The following is a 25,748-nucleotide window of genomic DNA, read 5'->3' as shown; positions in this document are numbered from 1 at the left end:
TATGTGTATATGTATCTACCTGTACTTGTACATGTATATGTATCTACCTGTACTTGTACATGTATATGTATCTGCCTGTACTTGTACGTGTATATGTATCTACCTGTACTTGCATGTGTATATGTATCTACCTGTACTTGTATGTGTATATGTATCTACCTGTACTTGTACGTGTATATGTATCTGCCTGTACTTGTACGTGTATATGTATCTACCTGTACTTGTACGTGTATATGTATCTACCTGTACTTGTATGTGTATATGTATCTACCTGTACTTGTACGTGTATATGTATCTACCTGTACTTGTACTTGTACGTGTATATGTATCTACCTATACTTGTATGTGTATATGTATCTACCTGTACTTCCATGTGTATATGTATCTACCTGTACTTGTACGTGTATATGTATCTACCTGTACTTGTACGTGTATATGTATCTACCTGTACTTGCATGTGTATATGTATCTACCTGTACCTGTACATGTATATGTATCTACCTGTACTTGTACTTGTACGTGTATATGTATCTACCTGTACTTGTACTTGTACGTGTATATGTATCTACCTGTACTTGCATGTGTATATGTATCTACCTGTACCTGTACGTGTATATGTATCTACCTGTACTTGTACTTGTACATGTATATGTATCTACCTGTACTTGTACGTGTACATGTATATGTATCTACCTGTACTTGTACGTGTATATGTATCTGCCTGTACTTGTACGTGTATATGTATCTACCTGTACTTGTATGTGTATATGTATCTACCTGTACTTGTACGTGTATATGTATCTACCTGTACTTGCATGTGTATATGTATCTACCTGTACTTGTATGTGTATATGTATCTACCTGTACTTGTACATGTATATGTATCTACTTGTACATGTATATGTATCTACCTGTACTTGTACATGTATATGTATCTACCTGTACTTGCATGTGTATATGTATCTACCTGTACTTGTACGTGTATATGTATCTACCTGTACTTGTATGTGTATATGTTACCTCCTGTACTTGTTTGAGTACATGTCAAAAATACCTGGGATTTATCACCAAAAAAGTAGATTGCACACATACGCTTAAAAATACGAATACAAATATGTGGTGGACATCACATACAAAAGGCAGATCACAATTAAAAACAGGTACATTTATAACTACCTGAAGGAGGTAGCACTTAAAAGTAAATCTCAAATGCATGTACATGTACTAACAAGTGTTTGCAACCTTTCTAGTTATGAGTGTCATAATATACAATACATATGGTTGAATAAAAATAAAATTATCATATAACATTCAGAAACATCATTCTATACAATATGAAATATTTAATGAACAATATGGCACTATAAGGAAAAAATAACATACATATCCAACAAACAAAACTTAACAATAAATATTCATTTTGCCACTAAATATGGTTTAAGAATCACATGCAGACTTTAACAAGACTTAGTGGTCAACATTATATCAATGAGAAAGCAGTATTTTCAATACATTTATTTCAGTAAATCAGCAGTCAGCCGTTATTGATTTTAATCAGTTGAAGCTGTAGATATAAACAGTGGCGTGCCCAGTAAGTGGGTAGTTTATAAAATATAATGTAGACCACTAAAAAACCTGATTGTTAGTATACACTTAAAAACCATAATTGGTTATGCAACTGTGTCGTACCAAACCATTTACTCTTGTAAGAAAATGCTTACAATCTTTAACAATTACATTCCATTTATATAGTTACCTTTTATCACAGAAGATATTTCAAAGAAAATAAATGTTGAGGTATTGGGAAAGCTTCAGTGTATTATCATTGCAGACTAAGTGTGCCAATAATAATGCTTAAACTTCAAAAATCTTAATATGAAACTTACCCATTTTTTTAGTAAATTTATATATAGAGGTCATCCTATTAACAAGTATATAATGAAATATCACAAAGTCAAGAAATTTGGTTGAAAACTTGTTAAAGTTAACAGCGCTGTTAACAGCATCGTTGTTAACTGTAAAAGGTGAAGGTTAACATATTTTGTAACATGCTGATATATTTAAATAAAACATGTACCACTGAAACAGGTGTCTCCAAACTTATTAGAAGTTCTGCAAATTACAAATGTGTCCATTTCAATTCCAGAGAAGTTAAGATTTGAATGTTTATATTGATGACGTTAACAACAGTATTAACTTTAATAAAATTCTGAACAATTGACCCATAGTCAACAAACGTCCAAAAACAGGTTCATGATTATAATGCATATAACAACAGCATTTAGAAATCCATCCTCATATTATCAATAAAAAATAATATAGAAACTTTAGTATAACAAATGTTTCCATGATTTTTTCAAGCTGTACATTAACAAAACAACATAAAACACTTTTGGTATTTGCACATACGGATATATATATAACCATTTGTAAACTCATACAAGTTAGAAACAGATTAAATTTTAAATGTTAGACTATATACAGTGGCATTAAAATTAATGAAGGCCTGCATATGAACCTGTGAAAAAAATGATGTGATGGATGAATCTCTTACAAAGATCACCCTTGTTTAGCCCCTCATGTTTTCATAAAATGTACATCTTTTTTTTCAAGCCCTAAGCTTTGCAAAAATGATTCATGAAGTTAATAATTTTTTGATTTAGTTCATTAGTTTTTCAAGAACTTCATGAACAATTCTTGAACATTTCAATGTTATTTTACATTGGTATACTGGTAATGTCCAATATAAATTCAAACAACGACATATTATATCGCAGATCATTAAAATAGTAATTAAAAGATTATTCATATCATTTAGATAATTGGTAAGCTGTACAAATAAGGGTTTAATGAAAGAGCTACTCTCAATGGTTGGACTATTAAATGCATGACTGAAAGAGCTGCTCTGATTGGCTGGAAAACAGGTGGTTTTTATGAAGGTCTACTCTAATTGGTTGGATAGATAAAGGTTTTAATGAAAGAGCTGCTCTGATTGGTTGGGAAACTGAATACTTTTTTTTATAAAAGGCCTTCTCATTCAGCTAATGGTTGAACATGATAATGTCATTATAAAAGAGATGCTTTGATTGGCTTGGCAAATGAAGGATTGTTTGAAAAGCTACTCTCATTGGTTTTGACAGTAATGGGCCTTGTTGAAAGAGAAGCCCTGAATGATTTCATTGTAAAAAGCTTTTACAAACAGAACCTTAATAATTGGCATAAAAATATGCCAAGGCCTTTGTGACAGAGGTTTTCTAATTGGCTAGACTCTAGACTTCATAAGAGGAGTGTTCCCATTGGCCATCTCATCCTTTGTGTGGTCTTGGTACATTTGTCTCTGCATCGGTTGGCACTCATGGTGTATCAACGAGCCTTTAGAGTGAATGGAGAGGGAGTTGGTATTCAGCATGCTGTTCCTCGTACTCGACTGCCCCGTATGGATCAGAGGTCCGCCTTTGTTTCGACAGAAGGGCACATGGAGTTTTTTTATACACCGTACGGCAGTAAATTTCATAACGCGTCGGAACTTTTTGTTGAACGCACAGTAGAGTACAAAGTTGAGCGAAAGTTCTGCCCAAACCAAGAAGTTTGCAATATACTGGAGACTGAAGTAGAATGATGAAGCAATGAATTCTTGCTCAGTTTTCCCTCCGTTGAAAAGAGCATAGGCCACTGGCCTGTCGGAAAATGCAGAAGGGATAATGCAAACAATAAACAGGAAAACGATGCTGATAAGCGTGACGTTGAGACGATGTTGTTCACGCTGCCATGCAGCCTCTCTGTTATTCCTTATTTGGAGCTTCTGGCGCTGTTGGCCCGCCTTATGGACAGTGTAAACCAGATAGATGTTAGCGCAGGTGAGGATTATTAGCGGGATGAAATGGATGCAGGCGCTGTATAACCAGTTCATAATGAAGAAGAATTCGCTTGTGCGAAATTGTGTCGACCCGAGAATCCAGCCCTTTTTGTTATTAAATGTCGGCTCAAAGCAGAGAAACCGTGGGATGTTGAAAATTGCTGCAGCGCCAATGGTTAGCAAGATTTTAACTTTTGCACTGGCTCGATCGCATGTATCCTTTGCCCACATAGGATGGCGAATGAACAAAAATCGTTCAACTGTTAGCTGCACAGTTATCCAGATGCTTGATGTCGTGCAAACGTTGACAAGTCCAATGAAAATGTAAGCGTCAAAGATTCTCCATAAATAGGTGTAATTATCCTTGGAGAACATCATGAAAATGAACGATAGAATGAGTGCTCCGAAGTCAGCGCAAGCCAGTCCTGTAAGATATGTGTAGGGAGATTCTGGGAGGTCATTGTTTGTCAACACCACAAGGTTTATGATATTCGTCAGCATCCCAAAAGCGCACACTGTTGGCCCGAGAATGTTATAAATGAGATTTCGTAGTTCAGGATTGGTATCGATTGATATTGTGGCGTTAGTGACATTCGTTATGTCGTTGTACATACTGTAGTTGAAAAACTCAGTAGTCATGTTGTAGTCGCCAATGTTTGTCATGTTGGAAATTGTCTCTAAACCCGACATGGTGGCAAACTGACTGGATTTTCTTGCAGACCTTAAACTTTAAGAGAAAATTTGTTGTCCCAGTCTGGTATTACATCATGTTTTTCACTGGAACGACCCTGCCGGTTCTGTCGATCTGAAAATAGATTAGATGAATATTTTGAAATATTTTGACATAAGATATTATTGCTGTAAAAGCTGTATTTACTGTTTAATATGAATGGATCTGTCTGATTATAGAGCCTTTCCCATTAAAAGGAACAAGTATCATTAACAAAAGAAAAAATATTTTTGATATTTATTATTATTAGGGATGCAAACGAATGGCAAAATTGATATTCGAATATTCGGTAATTCTTTCGAATGAATAATTATGCGAGTATTCGATTACCAAAATACATCTGTTAAAAGTTGAAGTAAACTGTTAAAATATTCGCTATAGTAATAGCCGGGATATTTTAGCTCTACTTTGTCGTAACCACTACCCCCGCGGCGGACCCTGGATTTCACCAAATGAGCCTCTGAAATTCCTCATTTCAGAAAGACAAAAAGTAATACTTTATGAACAAAGAAAAAAACAAAAACTTTTAATTTAGATTCCTCTGCATTCATATTTGTAAACGACGTGATTGATTTCTGGTCAATTTAATGCTTTATGCGCCAATGGAGGGTCTTTTCGTATGACGAGCAGCCTCGTTCTGGGATTTACCTCTACTAAAAGAAATATGAAAAAAACAACTTGGAATCTAGTTTATTTCTTAATGGGTAGAGGCAACTTACCGAAAATAATTGGATTTTTTTGTGTCACTTGTCTTACAGCCAGTTATTGTAAAAATTTTGAGACTTTTTATAGTGCCCGACGATATGTCTCTAAATGACATAGGACGCGTGTTTAGTGTATTGTCATCACATTCACACCTATGGCACTTTGGGCCAACCGTTGTAAAAACAAGACAAACAAATCTTAAACACAACAACAGAGTTGTAGGCAAAATATTTATTATTATATTTATTCAACAACAAAACATCCAATATTCGAATACCGATTTTGACATTCGAATACCAAACGTTTGATCGAATATATTCGAATATTCGTTTGCATCCCTAATTATTATTGATAAACAGTTATGGTTTGGTGGGACCTGCAGTTTTTGTCAAGTTTTAATCTTACTAATGCTTACAAAATTACACGGGTTATTACTTCTAGACAACACCTGACAAATATTTCCAGAATGTTTTGTTGAAACAAATTGTTTCATTTTCTTTCACTTATTGTTTTAAATTTAATGGTGCAGACAAATCTATCAGACATTTGATCAAGAACAGGCGAACGTTAATTCAGATGGAAATGGAAGGCCAAGAATATAATGATGGTTTCTTGTGAAACAAGTTTTCAGAGTTTCTTCATGTCAGGGGTCGACACTTTTTTATCGCAAAGGGAAACCGAGAATTGAAATCAAGTGTTCCTTCCTCAAGTTAAATGTTCTTCTAAAGAATTGTCAATTTTGCCGTATTTTTTCTTCGAAATTATAATGCATAATAATCGAGGGGTGAATGCGAAAAGGTTCTAAGTGACATTAAATAAAGAAGTAGATAGAACCTTTTCGCTCGATATTCAGTTGAGCTCTTTTGGCGTGAACTCGATTGGCTTGATTTCCTCGTAGGATTGAATTGGATGTAAGGACAGATTATCTACTAAATGTTAGCATTACCACTTGGCTAGAATTTTCCAAGGTTTGAGGTATTTTAGTTATGCAATTAATTTGCTGGTGGTCAACGTTTTTATATTTACAAAAGTACATGGCCAAATTGACATCGAATCGCCATTTAAAAAATGTCTTGCATGAAGCGCTTGACATGTGTAAGTAACATAAAATAGAAGTTTCATATGCTAACAGAAAACACCTTGTTGAATTTTTGAGGCCTAAAAACATGGCAATCTTTTCATGTAACAAAAACAAGATGTTTCTGAGCATGTTTCTTGTTCAAACCAGGTGCCTCATGAGCGCGTCTGGCTTCTGTAATATTCAGGTCTGACAACTGACAGACAGAAACTGTGAAATCTGGACAAAATTCCTACTTATCTCAGTTGCATTCTTCAATTACATTGGGTACGTTTGAGGAAAAATGATAAAAAAGAAACATTCCACTATCATCACACATCTGAGGGATGGTATTGACCTGGAACCTATCTGAAACCTTTATGGCAAGGAGTTTTGGGGACGCCCTTAGGCAGAACTCTCGTGAGGGCACTTTTGATTTTATATATGAAGCAAACTTATTCAAGTTTCAACGTTTTTTGTATTATTATGTTTGAATCATTTTGACCATCATTAATTTTGTATTATGCTAAAAACTGATTCAAATTTCATATGTAATTTTTTTTATTATTGTTTGATTAAATTCAATCGATTGAATTTATCATTAATTAAATCATTTTTAGATATCTCAAAAATTACTCATTTCATCAAAAGGAACCATTTACTTGATGTATCTGTCATTTCCAGGAACTCTTTAAATGCATCGTTGATTATTTATAATATATGTCAGTTAGCGCTAATTAAAAAGTAGTTTCAAACAGTGAGTTTAAGCTTCCTCTTAAAAGCCGTTATATTTTGATCGATGAGTTTGTATTATTTTGACAGACAAAGACATACATACATATGTATATTTTTATTGATTGCTTTTTAAAATAAATTAGTTTAATTGATGCGGAAGTTATGTAGGCAAATTTTTAAGTGCTTGTAATATTTTTTTGAGTAAGTTACATTGTATTAATATTCTTTTCCTTGAAGTTATAACACATTTTTAACATACTTAGGGTCACGTTTCCTAGCAAGCAAATGCGGGTGTTTTTAGGTTCATTTGGCAGACTCTGTGGTTAAAAAAAAATCTTGGATATTTTCCTTTGTTTACGAGTACAAAAATAACAGTATAATTTGTTACCATCATTAAGAGAACATTACTGTTCATCAAGCAATTATATCTTTCGTTTATTGTTTGTGACGGTTATTTCATTGTACTGACAATGTTTGGTGGTAAAATAAATGTAAGAGTACTTTTTTGACTTTATGATTTTTTGTCATCAAGTCTTAAACTTAAAAAAAAAGTAAAATAGTTATTTCATTGTCAATATTACTAAAAATAACAATTACTTTTATTAGTTACAATTTTCTATAAGAGTTATGTGACACACTATAACATAGTCATATGACACACTTATTATGACACAGTCATGTGACACACTATTAGACAGTCATGTGACATGTACACTAATAAGGACACAACCATGTGACATACTATAACACAGTCATGTGACATACTATAACACAGTCATGTGACATACTATAACACAGTCATGTGACATACTATAACACAGTCATGTGACATACTATAACACAGTCATGTGACATACTTTAACACAGTCATGTGACATACTAAAACACAGTCATGTGACATACTATAACACAGTCATGTGACATACTATAACACAGTCATGTGACACACTTTACCACAGTCATGTGATGCCTATAACTCAGTCATAAGACGCACTATAACAAAGTGGTGTGACGCACTATAACAGATGCACAATAATTGCTCCAAACATTCTGTTGATTAATTATCATTGCCAAGATGCAAAAATGTAATGTATGCATTGAAAAATCAATCTCTGACATTACTGTGGTTGTACTATCTAAAAAATGTCTGTGTTTTGCAAGTCCTAGACATTTTTTTTTGTCATCGCTACTCTCTAGCTACCTGTTTATATTGTTACCACAAATGCCAGGAGTGATATTGAGAGAGTTTTTATGTGCAGTGGTAACACAAATATGCATGTCTGGTGATAGATTCCGCTGTCAAAGACATACAGAAAGGTTTGTGTTTTTAGAGAATTTGTGGTATTCATTTGTCCGCTTTGATAAGTTAATTATTATAAGCATTGTACAATTCTTAACAATTAATCAGAAATTGCAATCATAGCTGGCGCCAATATTGCAGGCTCCGCTACGTCATTCTGTCATTGATAAAGTATAGAGATTTGATGGTATAATAGATGAAATAAAATTGTAACAATTGTTTTCCAGGAGTAGAGTGCATCAGCTCATTGAGGAATGTCTTCATGCTCTGCTCTCAGCTCGTCAGCCTCACTCACAGTTCTTTCTACTAATGTTGGATATTTTTAATTTGCAGAAAAGTATTGCGATATATCACGATAATTCATCAGCGTTAATCACAATATTTATCACAATATGATATTGTTTGAAAATAAAAAAAATAATTTACATGTTTATTAGCCTGATCAAATGATTTCACTTTTTGCTGTTATATAATTTTTAATTATATAGAGGATAATTGTTTGTTTCAGTGTAAGATCGTAGTATATTTCAACAAGGGAACACCAAAAGATATTTTTCAAGAGTGGCATAGCCATGAGTGACACTTTTGGTGTTCATGGGGTGAAATATATTGCTATCTTACACTGAAACAAACAATGTTTTTTTACTATAAAATTATGCCTGAATTGGAGTTACAAGTCATTTAATTACACTTTTTTAGACAAACGTGCCAATTTGTATCCAAATGTTACGTCATTTCGGAAATGACGTTGTTTAAATTGTGTTCCAGCCCTGTGCATGCTGTCATGTTTGATTTAGAACTGAGAGCAGGCTAAAATTTCAAAATAATGAAAAATATCAATTTGATATTTTCACTGTTTGAATCAGTGAAATATTCATTTTATTTCACTGATAATTCTCTATAAACCACCAGAAAACATATAATAAATATCATAGATCCACACACAATACATATCGTAAAAGATAATTGAATTCATATTCCAAATATGTCATGAACTTTTTTTATTTTTTTTAAGTTGTAAATAATGGTCAGCCAGCCTAATGAATGTCATCTTAACCAGTGAGTGTCAGGTCAGACTACATTAAGTTTGATAAAGCTTTGACAGAATTTTTGTATCAATGCTCTCAGAGGCTTAGTAGGCATGATAAGGTTTTATCATTCTGTAAATATGGTGGATTTTTTTTTTGTTAAATCGAGATAATGGAAGAACTGACACATATAAATTATATGTAAAATTTCCAGTTAATAACCCCTTTAAGATGATTTAGGTGCAGAAAAAGATCATTACTAGCGGAAGAAAACAAACTGCACATAATTAACGTATTTTGTCTATAATAATGCCAATATGTTGGATGATTACCAGGTTGTTTATTCTCAATTATTTGACCCTTAAATGTTACTGTAATACAGTCTGAGGTAATAACTTCCTCATAGCATATGACAAAATTCAGACTTAAGTCGTTGTTATGTCTCGGCCTTTTCAACTAAAAGGGAGACGTACTGTCTTCGTCATTATTATTCTTATAATTATTCCTTTTCTTCAACCAATTTTGTCCGTAGCGGAACTCAAAAATTACTTGAAGGAATTGATTGAAACGTGGAAGATCGACATATACCGGTGTGAAGTTGTGCACCTTGCAGAGATGAAACCGTGGGACATTTTATCGCAAAGTTATCCCCCTTTGTTCATTTTGTATAATGCAAACTGGAATGTATATTTTTGCATGCACAGTTTCTATATTTAGTTAGTTAGTAAGATATATAAGCAGGAATGATACAATGTAGGAGTAGTACATATCCAATAGCTGTTTTAAATATATATTTTCTGACTGAATTCTGTATTTGCAAACCTTATAACATTTCTCAACCTTGACCGCTGTTGTTATCAGTAATGATGCTTAACATCTGTCAATAATATATATTTACCCTCCCCAATTATTTTCCCATTTATTGTTCAGTAAGGCTTATTTTGTTCTGCTTTGTTGCAATGTTCGTAAATACTGGTGTTAGCTTTAGTTAACACAAATTTAAATGTCTTGATAAATATTGACTTTCCTTTTTTATTTTCTATTTTCTTTAAAAACAAAAAAGGGTCACTTAAGGAACAAAAAAGGGTCACTTTAGGAACAAAAAAGGGTCACTTAAGGAACAAAAAAGGGTCACTTAAGGAACAAAAAAGGGTCACTTAAGGAATGAGTTGTGAGATTGATGTCATTATTGGGGTATGAATGCAGTTGGGCTGATTAAAGTGTGTTCAGTCCTAAGGATAAAATGATGTCAAATAACAGGGAAAATGTCAATCACTTTGAAACGTAAAATTGAAACACTAATGACAACATTACAATTAACATGTCATAAATGTACACTTTCTAATATTTTGATTTGTTTTTATTGAGGCCTGCTGACACAAAAAAATGATAAGGATAGAAATTTTAACAATGTTCAATTTTCATGTATATTGTTATGCAATGATCCGCGATCCGAACATATCCGAAGATGTTGCGTTCAGCGGATGATAATCGCAATTGCCGAAAGGCAGTTCATCTAACTAATGGAAGTTGAGGTGTAAATATTGTTTTATACCAATTATTTCAGAGTTTCATTGCAAGCATGATTTTTTGTAGACCTAAACATTGGCTTGGTAATGGAGTGTTTCAAAAGCAGCTAAAAACTATTTTTTTGACATTGAAATACAATTACTGTCAATGTCAGAAATGCATGCTGTGTAGATAGTCTTAAATGCCAGAATCAGAAAAACAACCCTCTTGAAGTGACATAAATTAATAATTGTATTGATACATTATACTGTTATTGGCAGAAATGTATGTTACAAAATGTGTTTAACGAATGCCAGAAATGGATTGAGTCACAAGCCCTTAACTTTAAGTGACATTGTATTACCTACTGTCATTGTCAGGATTGGACCTTATGTAATGTGTTGAATGCCAGAATTGATAGGTCACAGTGACACCAAGCATGCTGTCAGAATTATTATATAATAATAACTGAAAAAAGTGTTTCTATTCCGTTATTTCTTTGCGTATAAGGGTTATTCTATATTTGTCACATGTTAACCCTTTAGCGCATGAATACGAGATAGGCCGACATAGCAATTATTATAGGCACGGCCCTTACAACATGAGCAAGATAAAGCCCAAGTTTACAAATTTAAACAGAACAGAACAGGGTTTATTTGACTTTAACCATTATGGTTTCTAATCATAAAACATAATGGGGGTTGCACTGCGGTGACTGAATTACTGTTTTTACCATTTTGTACCTGTACATGTGACAAATGAGAATTGCAGTCGGTTACAATTCAAGCTTTCTTCATCAAATACAAAAAATAAATAATCATTGATCTTAATGATAAGATAATAATGTAATGTCAGGACCCCCCCCCCCCAGCCCCCCGCCGCCCCCCCCCCCCCAAAAAAAACTCCCCAAAAAAGTTCTTTGTTTTTACTAACACCTCCAAAAGAAATAGGGTATAAGTCAGTAGGATATAAGGTGTTTTTTATTGTTGTTTTTATTAAACCAGGATCCTTTCTGTACCAAACCAACCTATATCAAGGTATATTCACTATTATAGTTAAAAATGGTCCAATATTAACAAATTGTTCTCAAAAAAAATATAATTTTTTAGGAAATTACAATTTTTTTTCAATAATCTGGCATAAAAGGAATGTAAGGTTGGATTAGGTATAACTAAAGGTTAGTCGGGTTAGTGGAAACAAACGATTATTTTTTTTATGCCTTACGTGCAATCAATTTAGCCGAGTACTCAAAATAATCAACTTATTGTTTAAGCATTGTTTTTCGTATAAAACCCGTATTTCCATAAACTGAGAATTGTACAATACCTGAACACCACTTAAAAGTTTAAGTAATAATGCTTTAGACACTTAACATAGAAACATCTTGTGTTTATTGGCTGCATCCCTTGCCAATTTTTCAATATCAAAGGATAGATATAATTTTATATTTAATGAATTGACCATTTAAGATATCTTTCCTGTAATTATAGTGCAGATATAAATCATAAAAAAATTCTTGTAATTTCAGGGCAAATACAAAATTGTTTTTTGTTGTAATTTCCGGGTAATTAAAAGATTGAAAAAAATGTCTGAGAAAACACCTTGATTTTTTGAATAAAAAAAGATTCCCACATTTTATTTTGATATCACTTCTAATGATTGATATAATTTACTTTGGGAATTTTGTTTTGATTTTATAGTGAAGCTTTATTAATTATTGAAGATGTTTGGAGACTTTATAATACTGCGCAGGTTCGCATGTCTGGATTTTAATGAAGTTTTGTCAATCAATTATGTTTTCTGGTGGAATAACCAATAATTTTATAACATTTGGAAGAGACTTCTATTGTAAATTAAAATGTTATGATGTCTGAAAATATGTTTTTTTATTACCAAAGGACAACTGTTTTCAATATGTTAGGTGCCCCACTTCGTTGAAAATATGTGAAAAATTAAAAATATCTAAAATACTGAGTTTTTCCTCATACTTTTCAAGTATGCTCTCCCTGTTTTCATGTTGATGCATTAAATGTTAAAATTAACGCGTTCATAATTAAGTGATAGGAAAGACTACACTTGAAAACCTTTTTCATGAAGAATCGATATTCATTACTTCCTGAATGTTTAAACAATTACTGATAAGCCCATACTGAAAATTATTTTATTGTAATTGGAAAACACACAATATTTGTATTTTAGCTAAATGTCTGATTTTCGAAGAAAGGAAGGCAAGGTATAAATTATCATAGCTTTCAAATGTTGTTGTCAGTATTGTCAGCATAACCATGCAAAAACTTTTACGATTAAATGTTCACTTAAAATCATGTACACGTGATACCAGACACCATACATTTGCACAAATGTTCAGTAAGGTTTAAATAACTTTCTTTTGCAAGTTTTGAGTTATGCCCCTTATCAATGGGGAAACTACGACAACAACAATTAAAATGATTGCATCTGCTTGTAATGCTCTTTAGGGAAGTTTTTAATTTATAAATGAAAATGTGAATAATTGAATGCCAGATGCTGTTTAAACATTTCGCAATGAAAGAGTTTCAAGAGGAAATTAAAAAACTCAATTTTGACTAAATAAGGTCTCAAGATGAGAGTGGAATTAACATTGCAGTGTAGTGAATGACTTAGTGATAATGTTTGTTATATTTTACATTATAATTGTTTTCTTTAGCAAAGGACCAATCATAAGACTGACCCCTGACTTCTATTTTTATCTCGGCCAGATTATTCAGAACTTTTTTAAAGTTAACAACATTGTTTACGTCATCGTTGTTAACTTTACCATTATCCCCTTCAACATAGTACATTAGCCCCTTCAACATAGTGCATTAGCCCTTTGACTCTTAGAAATTATCCCCTTCAACATAGTACATTAGCCCCTTGACTCTAAGACATTAGCCCCTTCAACATAGAACATTAGCCCCTTCAACATAGGGCAGCCCCTTCAACATAGTACATTAGCCCCTTCAACATAGAGCATTAGCTCCTTGACTCTAAGACATTGGCCCCTTCAACATAGTACATAAGCCCCTTCAACATAGGGCAGCCCCTTGACTTTAAGACATTAGCCCCTTCAACATAGTACATTAGCCCCTTCAACATAGGGCAGCTCCTTGACTCTAAGACATTAGCCCCTTCAACATAGTACATTAGCCCCTTCAACATAGTACATTACCCCCTTGACTCTAAGACATTATCCCCTTCAACATAGTACATTAGCCCCTTCAACATAGTACATTACCCCCTTGACTCTAAGACATTATCCTCTTCAACATAGTACATTAGCCCCTTCAACATAGTACATTAGCCCCTTCAACATAGTACATTAGCCCCTTGACTCTAAGACATTAGGCCCTTCAACATAGTACATTAGCCCCTTCAACATAGTACATTAGCCCCTTCAACATAGATCATTAGCCCCTTCAACATAGTACATTAGCCCCTTGACTCTAAGACATTATCCCCTTCAACATAGTACATTAGCCCCTTCAACATAGTACATTACCCCCTTGACTCTAAGACATTATCCCCTTCAACATAGTACATTAGCCCCTTCAACATAGTACATTAGCCCCTTGACTCTAAAACATTAGCCCCTTCAACATAGTACATTAGCCCCTTCAACTTAGATCATTAGCCCCTTCAACATAGCCCCTTCAACATAGATCATTAGCCCCTTCAACATAGTACATTAGCCCCTTGACTCTAAGACATTAGCCCCTTCATCATTATGCATTAGCCCTTTCACTCTTAATTAAGACATAAGCCCCTCATTGCCTCTTATTTAAAGACAGCAGCTTACGAGTCCAGACCCCATTTTCTCAAACTAACTTTATAAGGTCCCTTAATATAGAAGAATCAAGCTTTGAATTAGCGAAGACTAAGTTGACTTATTGTGAGACTTTTGATGGAAATTATTTTTATTAAAATCATAATAAACTTTTCTTTTTCTGTAAAAAGATCAAAAAGTAAAATTTAATTTACGAGAAATTGGGGCCAAGAAACCAGGTTTGAAAGACTATTTTTTCCAGCTTTTAACTGTAATTATTTAAACGATGGACATAGTAAAATCATTATCATTGACTATAACAGCTTAACTTTTTACCAAGCTTTTAAGTAATGATATTGTAAAGAAATGAAGTAGTTTGCACCGGTGTATATAATAGAACAAATTTAAGGTACTCGCCAAAAGTACTAAACCAGGCCAGCAATGTTTCTACTGATGTGAAATGCAGTTTGATTTGGTTCATTTCAAGCGTTTAGATGTACACCTGGTGAACGAATTTCTGTTCTTGGTTGATTTTAGGTATCAATCCCATCTGGTTTTCAATAGTTCTTTTTTTTTACACAACTGCATAATGATTTACCTAATTATATACATCTATGTTAGTAGGAAGAAGAAGAAGATTTATTTTATGAATATATCAAAAATACTTATTTCAAATACTCAGAATAAGGTGCCAACATTAACAAAAAAATACTAATTTGAAAAAGGCCAACATTAACAAAAAATATTTTTTTGAATAAAGCAAACATTACCTACAGGATCAAATTCATGGAATATGTGAAGGCTTAATGTATGCATTTTTGGCGAATATTTTAGTATATCATGACAACATAAAGTACTTAATCTAATATATGATACTGTTGCTTGAAAGCCGTAATATTTGGTACTAATGATATGTACGAAATATAAGAAAAATTAACTTATATAAAGAGCATATTTGTAACTAAATATGAATGATGCCGATTATACATTTACAAGGTGAAACAAATATCATCACAATAAAGACATCTTCAAGATTCACTATTTAAATTTGAGTAATATTATCTTTCTTATCTCAAATGTACTGAATATAATTACACAGCTAAGTTTTATTTAACATGTATGCATTTTCAGATTTAAACAGACCATTTAATATAAATCTGTAGAACTGTTCAAGAAAAATTCATGAATTGTTCAAGAACTGTACCAGAACTACATGTACAAGAACAATTGCATTCTAATAATGTAAAAATAAGACAAAATCTCAAGAATAGTTCTTATAATGTTGAAGACAATTTTAAAGAACGTCGGGACATCCAAGAATACTAACAGTGTTCCAAAACAGTTTTTTTTGCACATTTCAAGAGCAAATGTTCTTTAAACAGCTAAATGGTATGTTAAATTTTAACGTTCATTGGTTCATAATCTGCTATTACATTTAAATAAAAGTATCCTTAGCAGTTAACCATACCCCTGTATAAGGCTTGGTCAGAAATATGTCAGATATACATAGAACCAGGGCTGTGACTTAAGATACCAAGTTCTAGTGATATGTAGATAAATATGCACCTCTGATAATTCTTAGAGACACCCTCCAGTCTCCCCCACCGCTATCCACCTCTCTCCTGTAGATCAATGAAAATGCAGACTTATATTACTTGCCAAATGTAAATTGAACTTTAATTTCTTGATTTGGTTCATTTGAGTTGTTTTGAGGTACACTTTGCATAATTGTGGGAGGTAAATGGATTTGGTGTTCTGGGGATGTGTTGAGGTGTCTGGTTCGGATGTCATTTTCAAGTTGGCATTGACATATGTGGCCTGGTTTCAGTAAAACTGTTTCCTGTTTATAGCAGACTGTCAGCTCCTTTGGAAAATGAAACTTGTTGAATTTCATTGAAATTGATTTTATCAATATGTAATTGTTTTCATTTAGTGCGGTTTAAAACAGAGCCAAGTGTGATGAACTTAATAATAGATTAATAAAAGATGTAATAATAATTTAAAACTGCGCCAGGGTTCCCTCTGGGTTCCAAAAAGTTGTCTCCACTTTTCAGCCTGTGGTTAAAGAGGCCAAGATAGGCCCCCTTGTGGGGGCTCAGAGGGGGCAAAGCACCCCTGAAGCTCATGGGGTTTAAGGAATTTAAGAGCCTTAGATTGCATTTAATTATCACATTAGCATGCAATATCATAATATTTTATTGTAGAAGGAGCACAAGTTATTAGCACATTGTTGTTCTATAGTATACATATCTTTTTTTATTGACAAAATATATGGGCAAGAATACAAATAAAAAAAATGACAATATTGTAAAAGCTGCTCTGATTACAAAGACAATATTAACAGAAAGAGGGAGTGAAAGTTGGTCATTCTGTTTTGGTCTCTTTCCTTGTCTGTGAATGACAGTGTATGATATTTTGTTGCCATATATATATCAGTTTATAGAATGAGTTGATGCCTGCAGTGTTCTCATTTTATAACCTGACCAATCCATGTGGCAATTGTATGTGATCAAGTTATATAATCATCATATGTTTTCAAGAAATGTATGCCAGCTGTGGAATTGGTTACATGCTTTAAATGAAAATTGAGCTTTTCTGTGGTCCTACCTAATAGCACTCTGTCTACTGAATAGCCCTCTGCCTAGAATAAAGTGCTCTGCCTACGGAATAGTGATCTGCCTACTGAATAGCAGTCTGTCTGCAGAAAAGCGCTCTGCCTACCAAATAGCACTCTGCCTACCAAATAGCACTCTGCCTACCAAATAGCACTCTGCTTACAGAATAGCGATCTGTCTACTTAAACTTGAATCTGTTTTTAGAAGTCGAGAGAAAGGGCTTGAGATGGGCTTGAAATCTTAGAGAACCCGAGACCCAGGCTACTCAAAGACCTCCCCTATAATGTCAAATCCTAGACCCACCCATGGAAACCTACACAATATGTATTGTTTTTTTAGTTATCAGTTTATTGTCAACCCCAACGCTGTCAGTCCTTACCTCCAAAAATGAGAGCCAAAAATGAAAATCGCTGCAAACAGGGCAATGAATGTTGCAATTTGCAACAATGAATCTTGCAGAAAATGAAGGTTTAATGAAAAAATAACAGTACAAAGGTTTTGCATCATATATTCAATTTATCTTAAGTGGAAAAAGGAACTGTGCAGTTATCACTCATCTCCTCATTATCAATATTAAAGAATGCCACCTCTAACTGAGAGGGGTTGATTTTATCTATATCAATACCACCTTTATAACAAATTTCCCTGGAGTCTAACTTGACAAGTGTTATGGTCCAGTTTGATAGCAATGTGGCTATCCAGATGTTGATTTGTTGCCCCTGTTGTGATTTGTGTGACATTCCCCGAAATGTACTCTAAGAAATGATGATTGTCATCATTCGGAGTGGGAAGGCAGATAGTAAAGAGTAGTAGACAGAAAAGGGCAGATAGTTAAACAAATATGGAAGAAAACAGACAGATGGACAGACAGATTGACAGACAGATGGACAGGCAGCTGGACAAATATGGAAGAAAAATGCAGATGGACAGGCAGCTGGACAAATATGGAAGAAAAAATGCAGATGGACAGACAGAAAGGACAGACAGATGGACAGACAGATGGACAGAGAGAATACAAAAGAGGACAGACAGCTGGACAAATATGGAAGAAAACATGCAGATGGACAGGCAGATTGACAGACAGATGGACAGACAGCTGGATAAATATGGAAAATAAGGCAGATGGACAGACAGTTGTACAGACAGATGAACAAATATGGAAGAAAACATGGGGATGGACAGACAGTTGGTACAGAACACTTAAGGCAGAACAGGGCAGACAATTGGACAAATATGTAAGAAAGCAGACATATAGACAGACGAAGAGGCGGAAAGATTGACAGCTGGGGCAGACAGGGCAAACAGGCAGATGGGGCAAACAGACAGACTTGCAGACTTATCACAAGACAGACGGATGAGGAAAGCAGATAGACAAGGCAACTCAAAGGCAGACATACTGGTATTGGGAAGGCAAATAAACAAACAAATAAGACCAGTAGAAAGGCAGACAAATAGATGCCCTGAAGGGGTAAACACATAGATGGAGCTGACACAGATAGGGCAGACAGATAAACTTGGCAGTTTGGAAATCAATGTATTTTCCAATTGTTTTTTAAGAGCATTGCTAATCATTATGATGCCACGTTTATATGACATGATTTACCCCAAGGAGGGTGGAAATTCATCACAGTGGAAATGTTGGGCATTTAAAAGCAGCATTAGTTTATTCAAGAATAAATTGTTCCAATAATTGTGAATCAGCCTCAGAGAGCATTATATAATATTATGATGCACTCAATCATTAAACATGCCAACTGATTTTATTTCAGCTTTAATGAATTAGTGTTTTACAAGATCTGATATGTCCTCATTCATAGTTACTAAATAGATTTCAAGTGTTGCTTATAACAGTTAATTGATTCCTATAGTGTCATTAATGATCAGTTACTTCTGTGAGCTCAATTGATCAACATGACAAAATTCAAGCTTTTGGCTTTTATTCTATTTAATTGAAAACAGTCTGGTGGGTTTTAATTTGGCGAGAATTGAATGGCTGTTCAAGTCTCCTGGTATCCGGATATGATGCATTTGAATTCTTTGTGACAGTTTTCATAATGTCCGATGGGAGAAACTTTACCGCTTGGTCTAAATACAGGATAAAATTCAGGGTAAATGAAAAACTGATTAATAGGGACTTGTTGAGATTGATTTTGCTAATGTTCAGCTTCATTTTATGATGTCTGAGTGAAAATAATTAGACTCAGTATATTGCTTGCAAACAAATGATGTGCCATCTTCTATTATAATTCAATTACTGCGATTGATAACCGACTCTGACATAATCAATCCTAAGGCGCAATTTACCTTCAGACAAATTCGTATTCATAATTCAGATATGCTAGAAGCGTTAATTCTAATTTGCAAAGTGGGTTTACTTTCTTCCTTGTGAAAATTTTCATTCTGTCATCAAATTTTATGAGTTTGTTACTTTTTATGTGGCCTACATAGCAACATTTGGCAGACATAGATGCCAATGCCCCACCCAATCTATGATCTTCACATTTTCTTGCCATTTTTCAAAGGTTATAAAAGTTTCATGAATGTTTCATTACCTAGCTGTTCATGAACTACATATTGACGAACTTTTTACGAATTTATGCATGTTATCTTAATGTACATTATCCATTAACTGTTTACGTATGAACCATAATTATGTACCTGAACTTTGCATCAATACAAGAACTACATGTTCATGAACAGTAATTGTTCATTTTCACAGGGTTTAAGCGATAGATATTGTATAAATTTAAGTGAATGATCTTGATTTTCTACTCAGAAACAGCACAAAATATTGTAAAAACATCTTGAAAAACAGCAATGTTGAGACTATCATATCTATAACATCTCTAAATCAAATTTTCACCAAACTTGGTCACAATGCTTATAAATATTATAAATTGGCCAAGTATGATAAACAGCTAGATTGCATTATTTACTTCATAGTTCATAATGCCACATGAATTGTAATCATTTCTTAGGAGGGCACTTCATTTGCAGGCAATAATACACATACTAGGCAATTCTTAAGTCAATTCTATTTTGATACATTGAATAAAGTTCTATTTTTGACCAAACTTGTACACAATGTTTATAGCCAAGTTCGATAAACAGCTAAATAATCATGAGATTGCATTATTCTTTTCAGAGTAATGGCCCTTGAATTGTCTCTTTTTCAGAGGGCACTGATTAAAATAATTAAATTTGCGGAATTCTGGTTTATTATATTTTGATGCTTTGAAATTAAGTTTTATTATTCATCAAACTTTGTCATATTGTTTATAGGTATATTACCATGGCCAAGTTTCATAAACAGCTAGATTGTATAATTCACTTTTGCCTGTATATTTTGATACATTAGAATTTACAGTTCTATGATTTTAATGTATACTAATCCATTCCTCTCCAAGCAGGCTTTTGGACTCGATATACCCATAACTTCAATAAACTTCATCATTCAGAATGCATAGGTAACTCAGGTACATTTTTGAAGCGCACAATATCAAACCACAAAGCACCACTTGGAAAGTTCATTATGACAAACATTTGCTCAATTTTCTGTTGCCTATTATTTTTCATTAATTGGAAATTCTTTTCTAGGTTCTTTGGCACCAAAACAAGGTTTTCATTTTACCATGCAAGTGGAGTGTGGTCTATTGATGTTATGGAAAATTGTTTTTTAATTGTTGAATCAAGTACACTCAAAAGTTTGTGGGTTCCTAGATTTGGCGTTTTATTTTCTTTGGGCCTTTTTCGAGGACGTTATAGTTAAATATTGGTAAAATAAAGTTAAATAAATTTTTTAGGCAATCCATGACATAAGTTTGACCTGCATGCGGAGCTGAGCTGCTTATAATTCTTTGACTTTTGACAAAGGCATACTCAGCTTAACACCTTATTCAGAGATTTAGTGGCTTAAATTAAATGTTCCTTTGTTTATTTTAGCATTACCAAACCACTAAGTAGGCCAATTTAATGGTTTAGTGATATATATAAGCATAGATGAATAATAACTTAAATTGTGTTAGTGAGATTATGGTTCTATTCTTAGTCCAGCGTGAAAACTGCTGAATAAATCACCTGGTAATTGACAAATTAATCTCTAAATGGAACTTAATTGGTGGTCATTTTGGTCAGATAGATTAAGTTAGAATCTGTCCTGCACTCGAATTTTGGCGGAAACATGGGCGTCAACACTAAGAGGGTTCTAGACGCATGCCTTAACTCTCTTTTACATGTGTTCTTGAAACTGAATTGTTCACATTATCCTCATTGATGGTATCCATATTTTATTTGTATCATATACTATCTGGGATTGCTAATGGCACAATAATTTCTCTTGTTTATTCAAGTGATTTTCTTTATTAATGATATGAAAAAAAAGTTGTATATAAAAACATTTCACATTCAATATGGTTTTCAATTATAAAGAGGCTGATATAAAAATGGTATGAGGTAAATGATTTATTTGCTAATGATGATTAGAGAGGGTTTTATCAATTTATCAATCTATATCAAATTAACAAAAAAAATGGTAGATTAAAGCTTTTATGTATTAAAAAAATTGTTTAAATTATTTTAACAAAGGAAATGTTTTAGCTGAATAACTTGTGAATTTACTTTAAAATAATTTGGTTCTTATTATATGCATGAAATGCTTTTGAATATTTCAAATAAAATACTGGCTTAGTTATGCCCCTTGGGTAGTCAACCAGCCATCATTCTGCTTATGGTGATCTTTGGTAAATCTATATGGGCGCAACAGGATTTAGAGGAATCAGTGAGGGAAATAGATGTGTAACTCCTAGGAAATAGAAGTTCCACTTCATTTCCATGTTCTGTTCTGTTCTGTTCTGTTCTTGTAATCATATTTGTAAAAAATTGAATGATTTGTCAAACCATTTTTTAAGTAAAAAATAGAGTCCTTTTTAGCTTTACTTAACATAAGATTGGCATATTACACTGAGGCTGTGCAGATTTGCTGGTATTTTAAAGTGAAAATAAATAATAACTTAACTGTTGGCTCCAATGTCTCTATGCTTAAATGCTTAAACCAGGCCGCATGGGCGAACCTCTGAATAGCCCATTTAATTAAACTAATTAATAACTGAATTGAACTATGGGGATAGTTCAACGCTGAATTAAAGCTTTCTAAATGGTTTTATCAGAACAGGTCCCGCGAAGATTTTGCCGAGCAGTGCCGTAGCTATACTTAGGCACACCGAGGCACCTGCCTCGGTGTTTTTTTGGGGCATATAATAATTTCTATAGCTCTAAAAATAACTTTTTTCGACTTACTTTATTTGCCTTAATGTACACAAACCATCGACCAAAGATACATCAAAATGCAGGAAATCGGTTTTTGCAAAGAATTCCGAGGGGGCGGGGGAATGCCCATGAACCCCCATAGACTGTTCTGCCTCGGTGTTTTTTTTTAAGACTGGCTACAGCACTGCCGAGCATAACCTTATCGGGGTAGTAATAGTTGCAGTCTGGGTGCTGATAAATTGCTTATTGAAGGGAAAAAAATACTATTATATATAGTTGTATTGGCATGAATACATATATTACTAGCCATATTTTTATTGCGGGAAATGTAAATGAGAACTTGCTTAGTAAAACCAGTTAATGACTTAATTGAAAATTTGCGATTGTTTCGTAAGTGGCTTTCTTTATGATCAAATCAAAATTGTTGAGCGAGTCCGTTGGCAGATCGAGATATGAACATAAAACACCAATGTAATGGGGAAATATTTTTTCTTCTACTTCTGGGAATAAACGTATTATCCATATTTTCTGTGACCATTACATAAATAGTTTGATTTACAGCTATGTAAACTATTTGCTGACACCAAAGTTGAGGGATCTTCCGCAAATGTAATTACACAATTTGGCAAATTGTCCCCAACAAAATAATGGTACTTGTATTCATTCCCTTTCTCATGGCATACTCCTGGTATCAGATTTTAGCCTCAAATTGTTCGCATTGTTTTAACAACAGCAGAATTGTTGTCTGAATGCATTGAAATTGAATTTTTAGTATCAATTGCATGTGTTTCAGCTTAATTACTTTCAACATCTGATGTGACTGTCGTAATTGAATTTATCGTGGGTATTATGGTTTTATCAACCTATCTGGAAATGTCATCGAAATACAAAATGCCGCCCAATGGAACTGAACAGTCTCGTTATTGATTTCAAAGGTATAATTAATTTAATCTAGTTGATTGAGTAATACAATTGATTAATATCTGATTATGAGTGTTCCTTTGCTTTAAGGTAAACCATCCATCATTAGAATGCAAACAAGTGTCGGTGCATTTTAGACATTAACATCGAGATGATTTCTTTGTTTGATACATTTTGATTTACCATTATATTTTTTTTTGCATGAATTAAATTTTTGAATAATGCCAAAATGACATTGCTTAAACTATGCAATGATATATTAAAGCTGCACTCTCACAGATTTACTGTTTTTACAACTTTTTTATTTTTTGTCTTGGAAAGAGCAATTTTTTGCGTAAATATCTGGAAACCAATGGAAAAAGATTGCTGACAAAAGATCAGATCGCAGATTTTCATATTTCCATTCAAAAATTAATGTTTTATGGCTTAAGAAAAATGCATAAAACATCAATGTTTGAACTTAAATAAATCTGCGATATATTTTTTTGTCAGCAGTCTTTAATATAACTGGTTTCCATGCATTTTTGCAAAACTTGGCTCGTTCCAAAACAAAAATTAATAAAGTTGTCAAAACGTTCAATCGGTGAGAGTGCAGCTTTAAAGGGAGGTAATTAAACAAAATTTTACTATGACAACATAGCAATTTTATTAAATAACATAATGTCTATATAAAATAAGCTCTCAGTGAAAACTTAAAACATATTCAAACATAACAATTTGAAACTTCAAAGTGAAACTTTACCAGTAGTATTTATTTGTATAAAGGACAGATGGATTACCTTAAAATTATAATTCATCCTCACTTATATGTTATTTTGTAGGCTACCTTATATTGGGCCGAAATTCAAGCCATCATTTACAATTTCTACATGACCACTGTTTTTTAAAAGTGGTAGCAAAAATCACAGTTCTTGAAAGGAACGATTTTTTTAGGTCATTTTGCCCCAGTTTTGTCAATGGACTGTTATGAAATTTTCTTCTAACAGGTGTTTTTTTTTTAGAATAAAAATCACAGTCGACAAGGTAATAAACATCTTTCAAATTATTTTCAAACTAAACATTGTTTTAAAATATATCTTTCCCTGTATTTTCACAATTTGAAGGGCCAGACTGGCCCCTGATATATGTAATAACACAAAGTTTATAAGATTAAAAAAACACTGACGTTTTATTGTAGACTTGTAAAATCTCAATCATTATAATTTTGAGATGGAATTTGTGATAGGAGACAAATATTTAAGTAATTGGTAATATAAGGCATGCAATAGAATAATTACATAACTAACAGGAAAAAAATCATGAAAGCTAGCCTACAGTTCAATTTTGGTAATAAATTTCGGTGTATAAAACCATTTTTGATGTAAAGATCGAGCTAATGTTGAATTTAAATGACCAATTTAAAACAATTTTGACTAAATGAGCAAATGTAAAAATTTAAAATGACCAATTTGGAGACTTTAATATTTCGTTCATTATATAGGCAATTTAGATATGTTAAGATTTAATATGCTCAGATTTCATAAATCCACATAAACATGTTCTAAAATCTTAATCAAAAATCTTTGACAGCTAATTACTAAAGTGATTAAACTTCCATATAAATAATATGCATGTACGAATACACAGAGACAAAGAAAAATGATTTTGAAATTGAGAATAAGATACACAATAAATATATAGAACATAACAAAAGGTACCTACCAGTTCAGTACAGAAATCCAGAATACCACCAACTTTTGAAGTTCACAATGTCTCCTTAACTATAATCAAATCTGTACCAATTACCACTTCAAATATAACCACAATATGTTTTAATTCAACAACTAAATGCACAGGCACTGTTATTTGTCAATGTTATCAGTTTCATAAAATCTCATTAAAAATCATAAGCATCAAATTATGCTACCATTTATCCTAATATCAACTGCACTGCGTTATGAATCATAATAAAATGATAATACTTTTTGACAGTGCAAACGCATAAAAGTATAAAACTTGTTATAGGTTAATACAATTTTATTACCAACTTCAGTTAATTTCGCAACCAATGTTTTGAATAAGCAGTGTCACTAAGATTTACGGACTACTTTAGTGCCCTTAGTCTCATGCTTAAATGAAGCAGCCTGTCCAGTGCTACAAGTTTTCTACTCTGATACAGCACTAGTTGTTTGTATCTGGAATATGATTGGTGGGTTGTGGTTTAGAGAGATCAGCAAATTGGAGGTCTAATATCGGAGGTATGA

At 33.1% G+C, this 25,748-nt stretch overlaps 2 protein-coding genes across 6 annotated transcripts in view; one reads left to right on the top strand and one right to left on the bottom strand.

The window, feature by feature from the left end:
• The window catches only part of LOC128242663 (FMRFamide receptor-like), a 27,752-nt gene extending 2,106 nt beyond the window's left edge, over positions 1-25,646 (bottom strand). The window contains exons 1-3 of one of the 4 annotated variants that reach the window (XR_008262657.1): positions 25,207-25,646; positions 570-4,661; positions 1-535 (exon numbers count right to left, since the gene is read on the bottom strand). The exon at positions 1-535 is cut by the window's left edge and continues 2,106 nt beyond it. Coding sequence is in view for 1 of the 4 variants with exons in the window: in XM_052959904.1 (XP_052815864.1) it covers positions 3,263-4,546 (1,284 nt within the window). In the remaining 3 variants the exon portion in view is untranslated. Of the gene's footprint in view, positions 4,662-25,206 lie in introns of all 4 variants that reach the window. The other 3 variants (XR_008262658.1, XR_008262659.1, XM_052959904.1) reach the window with 3 other exon arrangements.
• LOC128242662 (probable ATP-dependent RNA helicase DHX35) overlaps positions 1-25,748 on the top strand; it is a 213,508-nt gene that overhangs the window by 91,607 nt on the left and 96,153 nt on the right. The window lies entirely within an intron of this gene.

This window comes from Mya arenaria, chromosome 8, assembly GCF_026914265.1.
Source record: "Mya arenaria isolate MELC-2E11 chromosome 8, ASM2691426v1".
Lineage (NCBI taxonomy): Eukaryota > Metazoa > Mollusca > Bivalvia > Myida > Myidae > Mya > Mya arenaria.
The sequence above is the reverse complement of the archived record's forward strand: the minus strand, read 5'-3'. Positions and strand labels throughout refer to the sequence as shown.